Source organism: Hemicordylus capensis, chromosome 2, assembly GCF_027244095.1.
Source record: "Hemicordylus capensis ecotype Gifberg chromosome 2, rHemCap1.1.pri, whole genome shotgun sequence".
Lineage (NCBI taxonomy): Eukaryota > Metazoa > Chordata > Lepidosauria > Squamata > Cordylidae > Hemicordylus > Hemicordylus capensis.
The window spans coordinates 130,326,446-130,339,686 of record NC_069658.1 but is presented as its reverse complement, the minus strand read 5'-3'; the positions used below and the strand labels follow the sequence as shown (position 1 = coordinate 130,339,686).

General features: G+C 41.5%; 1 protein-coding gene across 2 annotated transcripts in view; it reads right to left on the bottom strand.

Moving 5' to 3' along the window:
- The window catches only part of ACO1 (aconitase 1), a 75,809-nt gene that overhangs the window by 22,231 nt on the left and 40,337 nt on the right, over nt 1-13,241 (bottom strand). For both annotated transcript variants that reach the window (XM_053304006.1, XM_053304007.1), the window contains exons 9-12: nt 9,931-10,031; nt 7,873-7,989; nt 5,060-5,219; nt 1,027-1,162 (exon numbers count right to left, since the gene is read on the bottom strand). In XM_053304006.1, coding sequence (XP_053159981.1) covers nt 1,027-1,162; nt 5,060-5,219; nt 7,873-7,989; nt 9,931-10,031 — 514 coding nt within the window. The remainder of the gene's footprint in view (nt 1-1,026; nt 1,163-5,059; nt 5,220-7,872; nt 7,990-9,930; nt 10,032-13,241) is intronic.

Below are 13,241 nucleotides of genomic sequence, written 5' to 3'. Positions count from 1 at the left end.
TGATAAAAACAAAACAATTAAAATCAAACTATTAAAACACAATAAAACCAATTAAACAGCTAAAAACCTCGGAAATCAGGGCAAAAATTTAAAACAGTTGAAAACAGTCAGTCATTTAAAACCCTGGAAGGCCAGGCCAAACAGATAGGTTTTAAGGGCTCTCCTGAAGGACAGCAATGATCTCAAATTATGAATTTCTGCTGGGAGTGCATTCCACAGCCCAGGAGCAGCTACAGAGAAGGCCTTCCAAGTTTGTTTGAGCTGGCCTTCCAAGGTTTTCAAATTGTTTTTAAGTATTTTAATTGGTTTTAAATGGTTTTGAATTGCTTTTATATTGCTTTAAATTGTGTTTGTTTTTATGTCTTTTTAAACTTCTTGTGCACCGCCCAGAGTCTTTGGATGGGGCGGTTTATAAATGCAATCAATCAATCAATCAATCAATAAAATGGAAATAAAAATAACATAAACTAGTTTTATATGAGGATGAGTTTGTTCATTAGTAATACAAATGAGCATTCAAATATGCAACTTAACACTTTTATCCCCTCATCTGCTTTTTGTGTAAAGCAGGCCTTGGTTATTAATACATCCCAGCTGCATTGACTTGGCACACATTGACATGCATTGTGAAAAACAACTGGATTAGCAAATCCCCATGCCAAATCCACATCTTCTTTACCCATTTTTAATTAGTAAGGAACTGAAGCAATGACAAGACATTTTGATTCACATGTACTGGACTGTAATGTCAATACTGGCTGCAGAATGACACTTGAACAGAAAACTCCTGCCTTTATCCAGTACATATTTTCAGCTGCTCTGTTTTATTCAGTGCTTTTAGATGAAATTTTGTTCTGCTATTTTCTTGTTATGATCAATGGCTTAAACAAATAATCATTACCAAGGAATTACTTTTTAAATATTTCTGACTGAATATGTATAAATAATGCACACACATATATGATTAGCACAAGCAAGAGAGTCTCCAATGAGTTCTCAGATAAGAAAGTGAAAATAATATTTTACCCTAGCTGAGCAAGGTAAGGCATAACTCCACTCTCTCTCAGATAGTAAGTGACTACTCCGCTTCCAGGGGACAAGCTAGTTTTAATGTATGGCTTCACAGTCAGGCCAGCCTCCACAGCTTTCTTTGCAAGCAATCCTGTAAAAGACATCCACAATCATACAGTCAATGAACACATGAAGCTGCCTTATATGGAGTCAGATCATCTGTCCAGTTAGTCCAGGACGATTTCCTCTGGACTGACTATTGTTCTCCAAAGTCTCAGGTAGAGGTATCTTTCTGCACTGCTCCCAGAGATCCTTTTTTTTTTTTTAAACTGGAGATGTCAAAATCTGAACTTAGGACCTTCTGCAAGCAAAGCAGGCATCTCTCACAAAGTTACAGCCCTTCCTATATAAAGGTACTGCCTCCAGCTTTCCTGGCCTGCATGCAACACCTCTGGCCAACCAAATGCACAGCCACTCAGTACATGTTGAGCAACAGAATATACCACATGAAACATGCAAGTCCTGTTACGTTCCAAGCCATTTCAAAATGATCACCTTCCACCACTAGCCTATTCTGTTAGCTGCAGTTAGCCAAGTGCCAAGGTTACAGGGACTCAGTCTGCACAATACTAAACAGGGTTCCTAATGCAACATGATGGTACATGCCATGGAATCTTACTAACAATCGTGTAAGTAATATGCCAGCATGTAAGATTAGGCAGGCAAAGAGAATGCAGTGAAAGGGCATATCTGTACAACAGATTCCAATTATATTTGGGGATAGGGAGAGGGAGATAGGGGGTTTCTAAGCAGAGAATTATCAGTAGCACCATCAAACTACAATTTCCTGAGTTCTTTGGCAGAAGCAAGGATAGTAAAACTGATTTAAAAACAAAAGTCAGTATAAGTTGGTAGCACAAATATGCCCAGAGAAATACCAAAGACTAAGTATTTGCTAATCCAAAGGAACACGAGGTTGAAAGAGCCAGGGTTGAATTAAATACATAAACTAAGCTATGTTTTATTATTATTTTATTAAGACATGTACTTCCCCACCTTTCTGACTCCAAGGAGGCCAACAGGCCACAAAAGAAGTTGCTTTGACACGAGAGAATCTCTTGGCTCCCAAAGCTTAAAAACATGTTTTTATAGTGTAAAAGGTTCAGTGCTTATAGAAATGCAAAAGTATAAGATTTGGAGCTGGCCATAAAACTAGCTGGTCGAAAAAGCGGTACAAGGTATATCACATTGTTCTCAAGTTGTTTTCAGATCCATCTTGGCAGAATTCACTCAATGAACTTCAGTTTGGTGGATGTCAAGATGGTCAGCACAAGCCCTTTTGAATTTTATTCACTGACCTGAGATGTTCTATTGTCACCAGCATGAGAGAGGTTAAAATGCTCACAATCATGAGGTCTCATTCAAAATGTTTTTGAGTGGACTGGCTGCCCATGGTTTTGCATTGGGGATTGCTTAAAGCTTGGAAGTGTACACAGAACCTTCCGAGCAAACATTAGCTTGAAAAGTCAACGGACTACTGAGCTGCACACTGTGTGCACAGCAAGCAGAGAGTACAACAACTTGAAGCAATTACTAGGTCGGGAGCCATACTTTGGAGGTCTACAGTATCAGAAGCTGAATTACTTTTCTAAAGACTGCATTCCATTCTGTGCTTTGCCCTTTGTATAAGATGAAATCTAAGATTACCATTTGGTAGACCACAGCACTTATTTGGGTAGACGGGTATGTGTGTACTGAGATCAGGGCTAGTACTATGGTGGAAGCAGGAACTATTCCTCCAACTACACCAGAGGAATAATTTGTTTGAGACACAAAACAGACCTCTGTAGCTACCATCAGTCTCACATGCTTTCTCCCTTTGGCAGGGAGGACAAAAGAGAAAACAGACAGCAGCCATAATGCTCCTCTTGTCTTCCTGGCCTGTGGAAACACAGAAGGGCAATGGGACTCCTGTATATGCCCTCATCCTCTTTCTCTCGCAAGCAGGAAACCAAGGAAGCTCACACACAGTGAAAATGGGCCTGTGCCTATCCACTCAAAGACCCTAAATAGCCTGGGCCCTAGATATCCAGGGGCAAGAGTCTGATCTATATGAACACCAGCGGAGGCTCAGCTTTCATGTATATGGGACAGGGCCTTCCCGGCGATGGCCCTCACAATGGTCTCCCTGGTGAGACTCACTTCCCTGATAGGGATGTGCATAAAACCGGTTTGCCCAGTTTGGCTCAAATTTGAACCAGGTTCTAACCAGGAGGGGGTGGTTCGGTTTTGGTTTTGCTCAAACCATCCTCTGGTTGAGTTTGAATTCGAACCAGTTTCAAAGCAGTTCGAACCTCAAAAAGTGGGTGGGGTGGTAGCTGGCTCCCATGGGTACCTGCCATCCAAACCCCAAAGCAATCGGACACCCCTATGATTTTTTATGAATATTTGAAATATTTTTAATTATTTTTCTCATAGGGTATAATGGGACACAAACCAGCCCATATCCCCTATTATGGAGCACCTAGGGGCACAAAAGTGGGGTGGGTGGTAGGCACCCAGGGGTGCCTGCCACCCAAAAACCCCCAAGGCAATCGGACACTCCTCTGATTATTGGTTAAATTTTTAAGTATTTTTGAATTTTGAATAGGAAATAATGAGGATTGCAGCAAATGTATAGCTTCACTTCGGGGGGGGAGGGGTATCCTAGAGCAGAGTGTGGTGGGTGGGTGGAACCCTTGCTCTGGGCTACCCCAGCACCCCCCAAGTGCAATTATGGGGCTGCTGAAACCTCCATTCTTCCCTATGGAGAAAAACCTTAAAGCCACTTGTGGGGTGCTGGGGTGACCCGGAGTAAGTGGTGGTCTAGTGCACAGAGGGTTCCAACCACCCCCATGGGTTGCTAACCCATGGGGTACTGGGTTTTGTTGTTTCTGAGGTGTTCTGAGTGTAGATTCTTTGGTAGCATATAAAATCTTCAATGACAAACTATGAATCCACTCTCATATGCTAACCTTAAAGACACATAAACTTCAAAAATCACTTAAAAACCAGCCCTTTGCCCAATTCCTTTCAAATAATTCTGATAGCTTCCTTGCCTCCCTTGGGCATTACTACCCATCAAACTATGCCCTAGGCCACCCCTTTGCCTCCGACGTGAAGTTATACATTTGCTGACACCTCCATGCCTCTTTATGGAGAAAAACCTTAAAAATACGTAAACTTCAAAAATAACTTAAAAATCAACCTTTCCCGCAATTCCTTTCAAATAATTCTGATAGCTTCCTTGCCCACCTTGGGAACTACCACCCACCACACTCTGCTCTAGGACACCCCTTTGCCCCCAACGTGAAGCTATACATTTGCTGCAATCCTAATTACTCCCTATGAGGAATTCAAAAATACTTTAAAATTTCACCAATAATCAGAGGAGTGTCCGATTGCCTTGGGGTGTTTTGAATAGTAGGCATCCCTGAGTGCCTACCACCCACCCCACTTTTGTGCCCCTAGGTGTTCCACAATATGGGATAATGGGCTGGTTCGGGTCCCATTATACACTATGAGAAAAATAATTAAAAATATCTCAAATATTCATTAAAAATCGTAGGAGTGTCCGATTGCTTTGGGGTTTGTGTGGTTATTGGCACCCATGGGTGCTCCACAATAGGGAATAATGGGCTGGTTCGAGTCCCATTATACCCTATGAGAAAAATATATAAATAAATTTCAAAAATTCATTAAAAATCATTCATTAAAAGTATGTGTGCACATATATTCAGAGTGGGACCTTCCTCATTCAATCTGAGTGGGTTCTAAAATTAACTGAGTCAACACTAAAAAACTTTGTTTGCTCACGCACATGCCTTAGAGCGAACACTGCTCCCAGGATACCTTGCTCTCTAGAGCTAAAGGCAACACCAAGAGGGCACTCTACTGACAACAAATCAAGTCTTATCAGACAGGGACTCTCATCTGCCCCTCTCCCCACAAATACCAACAGAATTACAAGTTCAATACAATTGATTTGCCAATGAGTCAATGCACTTACCGGCTCCTAGCATAACAGAAGGATTGCTAGTGTTGGTACAGCTGGTAATGGCAGCAATCACAACTGACCCATGAGTCAGTTCAAACTCCTTGTTACTGTAAACAAATTTCACAAGGTTGCTGTGATGCTCAGGAGCAATTTGAAAGCCTTTAAACCCTTGCTGTAAGAAAGAGCAAACAAGGAAACAGGATACTTAAAAAAAAAAATTACTGTAATAAATGCTAAACAGAGAAAGCTAAGAGAACAGATAGACTGGTTGACATCTGCATCTGGTATCTTTCACTGAGCAGAAAGGCTGATTTATCTCTCCAAGAAATAGAGGAATAATCTTCTGAACTAGCAGAAAACCTGCATGTATAGTCTAGGAATCACACATCAGAACATCCTGTCCATTAATTCAAGCACGTGTGGTGGTGGGTGGGGGAAGGGAGGGAGGAAGCAGTTCATCATCACCCTACTCAAATTTATTTGGCAAGCGGGATAGATAAGCTAGGGGTTTTATGCCACTGCATGAGGTAGGCCATATTGTACCAAATCCTGGAGCAGTTTTTGTTAGTTTCATACTCATAATTTATTTAAAATATTTATACCCTGCTCCTCCAGTACATTATTGCTTGGAGTGGCTCACAACATTTATAAAACAGTCACAATATAAAACCAGACTAATAAAATTAACCAAATTAAACAAGTTAAAAATCCAAGCTAAAACCACAATCAGAATTAGCTTTTAAAATTTTAAATAAAGTTTTTTTTAAAAAATTAACAAAATTTAAAATAGATTCCTGGTTCAGAACTCAAGATTTGCCTAGCTTGGATGCAGCATGAATTCAATACTATTTATTAGGTCTGAGCAGTTGGAGATATTTGACAGCAATATTGGATATATTGGGGGGGTGGGGATCAGGAAAAAATATTGAAATATTGAAAGACAAAATGACATCAGAAATACAAAAGGGCTATTGCATCTTTTCGCAGTTCGATCAACCACCGCCGCACCCACTACCCTCCCCACCCCCACCCCTGATTGCAGTTTGAAAAATGGCTGCCATCTGCCAGCCAGTGCATTTACTTGTACTCCAGAACATGGAACAGCCTCTCCTCTCAAATATCAGCAGCTGTGATTACTGCCCCCCCCCAAAGCTTTTTTCTTTTTTAGGTTTGATAAGGTGTTCTTGCACAAGACAACTTGTTAAACAAAACAAAAGGCTTCGATGAACTATAAGGGCAGCTACTCAAGTTTTTTGCTTTTGACAATATGTTCTTGTGCAAGAACACCTCTTTGTCAAACCTAGAAGGTGTTCTTCCAAACTCAAACAAAAGCTTCGGGGAACAATAATTGTAGCTACTGCTCTCTGCAAAGTTTGGGCAGAGCAACAAGTGACATAACCTCCACTGTGATTTGCGGATGTGACATTGCTTTTCTGCCACAAGTCGCAGATGGGAGTACTATTGCAGCTTAATTTTTATTCAACAGATTGGCAGATTTACTTAAATTTAGGCACAGAGTCCTGCTGTCCTGAGCTACATGTGTGCCAAATTTCAGAGCTCTCTGCCTAGCCGTTCCCAATTTTTTTCATTTGCTATAGACATCTATGGTGATCCCACCGCACCCACCCAATCTGAGATTTGATATATCATCCAATATGTGCAAGGATCCAAAAATCTGATTTAGATACTTATACCAGATCTTATATATTTGATAGTACACTGATGAATAGATACTATTTCTCTCTTAATTTCTTCTACACCTTAGAGTGTAAAACAAGGTTCTGCACATACACAGAAAATGCTTTTTAACTTAAGTTAATTATTTACTTCCTAGACATTAGTCTCCGTCCGGAGTTAAACACACACATGCCCTCCATGAAGATCAAGGATCCAGGGACTAGTAAGTAAGCCCAGTTATGTTACTGAGACTTTGAGAGAAATAAGTTGTTCAGTCCACAAACATATCTGGCCAAGCCCTGGGAAGCTTCACAACCCAAGCAGCCAGTAAGAAAAGACTGTTAACCATGTTTTCTTGACTTCTTGAGCTTAGAGTGAGATAATACAGCATTCCTCCCAGAGGCCTCAGTGTTCTATGTAAATGGCAGTATTGAAAGTAACCCATTTCCAAACTGAATTGGGAGAAGTTCGCTTATCATTAGTTTCTTTGGAGTCTGGCTACGCATGCTGCACTCCACTGATTTCAGGCTGGATCAATCTTCAGCAGCAAAAAAATGTATTTGTTAATACCAGGTGTATTGTTTTGGTTACAAAAGCCAACATTTTGTGCAAAAAGTGCTCAATTGTGTCTTTATATTTCACATCCAGAATTGGCTTAAATAGTAAGATGAGGAAAGCAAGCATTCAAGCAATCAGACAAAACATCACAATCCTAACCAATCCAAATTTTACATGGAAGTAGGGAGATAGACACAAATTTCTCATTATCAGAGGTCAGTATCAAGAAGCCTGTGTGAGAAGGTCTAGACCAAGCTAGGGAAGCAGTTTGTTTGTCTTGAGACTGATTTACAAGGAGTGATATACATATTTTTCAGTTGTATGAGAAAGGATACACTAGTTTTTATTTATTAACTAACTAATAAAAAACATTAAACTCAGACCATAAGTTCAGTAGACAAAACAGGTACACCCTCAGAATATCCCCAGAGAATTCAATAGGTAGTTTCCTCAAGCAAATGTGTTTGGGAACTATTGGTCTAAATACAAAATATATTTTGAGAATATTAAAAATGTTGAACTCTAGCTAAGCAATAGTAAGTAAGTAAAGTAAAAAAGAAAACTAAATCCTAGTTTCAGGGTGAGTTTACCTTAGCTCCCAAGCTGGTCTCAAAGTCCTTCTTCATTTCAGAGACTATTACTTTGTCCTGTGGTCTTTTAGGGCCACTACAGCAAGGCACAACCGTTTGCAAATCCAACTCTACAATCTACTTAAGAAAGAAAAGAAAAGAGAGAAAGACACTATCCTTTGATACATTACCAGAGAAGCAAGATACAATGCTCAAATTGCTCTTGAAGCAATTATTCTATAAAGCATATGCCTGAAGTGCTATGTAGGAAAGTGTGTGTATGTATGCATGCATGCATGCAAGTATGTGTGCATGCGTGCATATTATACACATACACATGCAGGAGAGAGAGAGAGAGAGCGCTCTTGTGTGCTGCAAAAATACACTGTGAAGAGAATGGGAGAGTACACTGTGTATCCCATTCCCATCCCACCCACCCCCATTCCTTGTAGGATACCAGTCAGTAAAGACTATTATCATAGGCAGAGGATCAGCTTTACCCCCACTGCAATCAGGACCTCAAGTGCAGTTCCCCGCCCACTGGAGAGATCTAGAGTCCATTTCCCCTCCCCTTCATTTATTAATATATTTTAAAGCCACTTTCCCACCAAAATGCTCAAAAGTAATATACAACAGAAGATAAAAACATCCACAGTAAAATAAGCAATCAAAAATGCGAAACATATAAAACATATTAAAAACAGTGTATTTAAAATGAACAAGATACCAGCAGCAAAAAATAAAGCCTCTCCCACCACCTGTCAGCTGAAAATTTTGAGCTACAACTTCTGTGTCAGGAGCTCCCACCTTTACACTGAGGGAAGGGAGCATTCTCAAAAGAGTACAATCCAATACAGATGTCTACAAAGTATCCACTTCCACATTTTAAAAGCCTTCAAACTGGTGTTTTGTTTTTGTTTTTTAAAGAAGTCTAGCAATCCAATAACTAGTAGAGTGGCGCAGCGGGGAAATGCTTGACTAACAAGCAGAAGGTTGCCGGTTCAAATCTCCGCTGGTACTATATTGGGCAGCAGCGATATAGGAAGATGCTGAAAGGCATCAGCTCAAACTGCACGAGAGGAGGCAATGTTAAACCCCTCCTGTATTCGACCAAAAAAACACCCACAGGGCTCTGTGGGTACCAGGAGTTGAAATCGACTTGACAGTACACTTTACTTTTACTTTAGCAATCCAATGGCTAACAGAGCTGCACAAGCAGTCTTGGGGCTCTTTAACCGTGTCCTTGTGGAGAAGTCCTTGGAAGCCTCAGGACTGCCGTAACAAAGCTCTCGAGCCAGGAGAGAGACCTGGAGCATTTCCAGATAGCAGGCTTTACTGCAAGTTTGAAAAACCCAAATCATGTGTGAAGTGCTTCCCGATAGCTTGCAGGGACTTAGGGGTAAATCTGGCCGATGTGCAAAAGCACACCCTCGATTCCAGAGAAGAAGCAAGTGAAGAGCCTCGTCTGGAAATGCTCCTGGTTCAGTAATGTCAGAACACCAGAACAGGAAGTTATGCCAAGCTGAAACTAGCTTGGTATCCAGTCAACTGACATGGCTGGAATGAAGTTTTGGAATACCATAGTACTGTTGATCTCTAATGCACAGGCAGATGTGATTTTTACCTCTTGAGCAGATTCTGGGGACAAACAGCAGGGGGAGACCACTGCCCGCTCATAAACTTCCCAGAAGTATCTGGCTGGCCACCATTCTTAAATACTGGACCAGATGCACCTTTGGCCCAACCCTAGGGTCTTACACCCCCACACACTGGGCTCTTTACGTTCCTTATTGGGTTTCGATCCTTTGGATGACATGCATTCTTTTCTTTTGTAACCCTGTTTGCACTCTCAGTCACTCTCCCTCCCCATTAAAGCTGAGATCCCCCACAAATCCAAATAGATGGAACAGATGTTTAATCACAATCTGTGATTAAACACACTGCACAGGCAAAGCTAAAAATGAACAATTACTGGTTTTATCAGATGCATTCTTCCTTTTGCTACTTAAAACAATATTATTGTAGTCAGAGAAAGCAAAATAAAAATAAAAAGGGAATGTAAATTTTTTAAAAAAATACCTGAGTAAAAGCTGGATCCTGAGAAGAGTTGCTGAAATCTCTAAACATTCCTGCAGCCTCAAGGTATTTTCTTATAAATGTAATCTTCTCTTCATCACGGCCTAAAGCAGCATAAATAACCATTCATCAAGTTGCACTATTTCAAATGTACATAAGGGACAGTATCCTAGGAAACAGAATTTTAACCCCAAAGACAAATTTTAAAGAGTTCTCGACCATCAAAGCCTGTCAAGAATCAGCTTAACCTAGAGTTTTATATCTTTAAAAGGTAAGACACATGTTTATAAATAAATAAATAAAAATGTTTAATTGCACACACTGCTATAAAGCTCTTAGTACAAGATTCTTACCAGATTTATAATTTTATTTGGAGATACATAGTTTTAAAAGATATTCTTCTGAATCATCATATTGGCTCTCAAGAAGCATATTTACACAGTGAAGGTTGCAGACAACAGGGACAGATGTTTAGGAAGATTTTTCAAATCTCAGCTCTAAGTTACAAATGAATCATTGTGGATTTGTCTTGCCTATTTTCTACCCTGCCCTTTACATGCAGAGATGTATCTAATACCTGAAGCCATGCCTTGGCAGAAGTATCTGCGAACCCATTCCTCATGAACTATCATTTTTTTGCTATAATTTAAAAAAAAAAAAGGATGGGGGAGGAGATGGGGAAGGCAGGGCACAACAGATTGTGTCACAACAAGGGTCACAAGATCTGTTGCATTATAGGTCATATCAGTCAAGACAAAAATAAAAAGTGTATTGTCTATTTATCATACTTTTATACTGCCTATTATGTACATCTCTAGGAGGTGCACAAAATTTAAAACAATATAAAAACAGAGTCAAAACAGTTAAAATTTCACAAAATAAAAGTAAAAACAATCTCATAAGACAAATTAAACAGTTTAAAATTAATTTCAGTTAAAAGCCTAAGAAAACAGGCTTGAAAGTCTTCCTAAAAACAAACTAAGAGACGCTCTTATTTCAACAGGGAGGATAGTCCCCAGGGCAGCCACAGAGAAGGCCCAGTACCGAGTCTCCACCAAACGAGCCAGCAGCAAAAATAACCAGACCTCTCCAGTTGATCTTAACAGGTGAAAGGGTTCATGGCGCTCTCTTAAATACCCTGAATCCAAGCTGTTGAGGACTTTATAGGTGCACTTTGCATTTTGCTCGACCAGCACTTTGCATTTTGCTCAGAAACATATCAGCAGCCAGTGCAGTTCTTTTAGAATCGGTGTTATATGTAGGGATGGGCCCGGACCGGTCCGGACCTGGGTGGTTCGGATTGGGGGTGGGGGGTCGCTTTAAGAGCGGCGGGAGGGTTTACTTACCCCTCCCACCGCTTTCCACTCCACTGTGGCGCCGTAATCTGTAGAGTAATTGGGGCGGCAGGATACCTCCCTGCCGCCCCCTCCCCGCTGCGGCTCTGCAAAGCTCCCAGTAATGCTTTGCATGTGCGCACGTCAGTGACATGAAGTGTGTGCACGACATGCGCGCGCAAAGCATTACTAGGAGCTTTGCAGAGCCACAGCGGGGAAGGGGCGGCAGGGAGGTACCCTGCCATCCCAATTACTCTACAAATTACGGCGCCAAGCGGGAAAGCGGCGGGAGGGGTAAGTAAACCCTCCCGCCGCTCTTAAAGCGACCCCCCACCCCAGTGCCGGACCGCAGTGTGGCGGTTCCGTGCACACCCCTAGTTATATGGTCCCTTCAGGTTGTCCCAGAGATCAGTCTGGCTGCCACATTCTGTACCAATTGTAGTTTCCAGACTACATACAAAGGCAGCCCAATGTAGAGTGCATTACTGTAGCCAAGCCTGGAGGTTACCAGCATATGTACCACTGTTTTAAAGTCATTTACCCATAGAAATGGATGTAGCTGACATATCAGCCAATGTTGATAAAAAGCACTCCCGGCCAGACTCAACCTGAGAAACCAGAGAGGATACAGAGAAACTCCCAAGCTACGTACCTGATCTTTCAGGGGCAGTGTAACCCCATCCAGAACAGACAGCTCTAAACCACCTCCTGACCACCCACAGCCAGTACCTCCATCTTATTTGGATTCAACTTCAGGTGGTTATGCCTCATCCAGCCCATTACTGCCTCCAGCAGTCATTTAGGGACATTATGCCATTTTCTGATGAAGTCGATATAGAGAAATAGATCTGGGTCATCAGCATATTGGTAACACCCTGTGCCGCATCTCCTGATGATCTCGCCCAGTGATTTCATGTAGATGTTAAAGAGCACTGGAGACAGTATGGGGCCTTACAGAACTCCATACTTTTGCTTTACAGAGCAGCTGCCTCCAAGTGATACAATCTGGAATCTACCAGAGAGGTAGGAATGGAACCAATGCAAAAATGGTGCTACTCAACCCCACTTCCCTCAAGCGATCCAGAAGAATACCATGGTCGATGATATCAAAAGCCACAGAGAGATCTAAAAGGATCAGCAGAGTCACATGCCCTCTGACAACAGCCAATTGGAGATTATCCCTGAGGCCGACCAAGCCAGTCTCAAGCCCACAGCCTGCTCGAAAGTGGCTTTGAAATGGGTCTAGATGATCAGTTTCCTCCAAGACTGCCTAGAGCTGAGATGACACCACCTTCTCAATTACCTTGCTCAACCATGGAAGATTAGAAATTGGCCTGTAATTAGCTAACTCTGAGGGATCCAATGCAGGTTTCTTTGAATAAGGTCTAATAATAGCCTCCTTAAGACAAGATGGCATCCTGCCCTCCATCAGAGAAGCATTTATAATATTTACCAGACCCTCTCTCATAATACAGATTACTAGATGAGATAAGCCAAGTTGGAGAAGGGTCAAGAGAACATGTTGTAGGATGCACACAGTCTGAAGCAGTTTGTCCACATCCTCGGGTGTCACAAACTGAAAGTAATTATCAGGAGGTGAATGATCTGTATGTGTATACTGTATTTATTTAAACCACCTACACTAGGGGCTGTTTCTGTAACTTATATTTGCATAAAATGTGTTTGAACTTTAGTTGCCACAGCCAATGGCCAATGCAATGATGTAAATCTACCGATCATGCTTCTATCTTGGTGGCCCCTGGTGGCGCAGTGGTAAAACTGCCGCCCTGTAACCAGAAGGTTACAAGTTCAATCCTGACCAGGGGCTCAAGGTTGACTCAGCCTTCCATCCTTCCGAGGTCAGTAAAATGAGTACCCAGAATGTTGGGGGCAATATGCTAAAAGATTGTAAACCGCTTAGAGAGCTTCGGCTATAGAGCGGTATATAAATGTAAGTGCTATTGCTATTGCTATCTTATC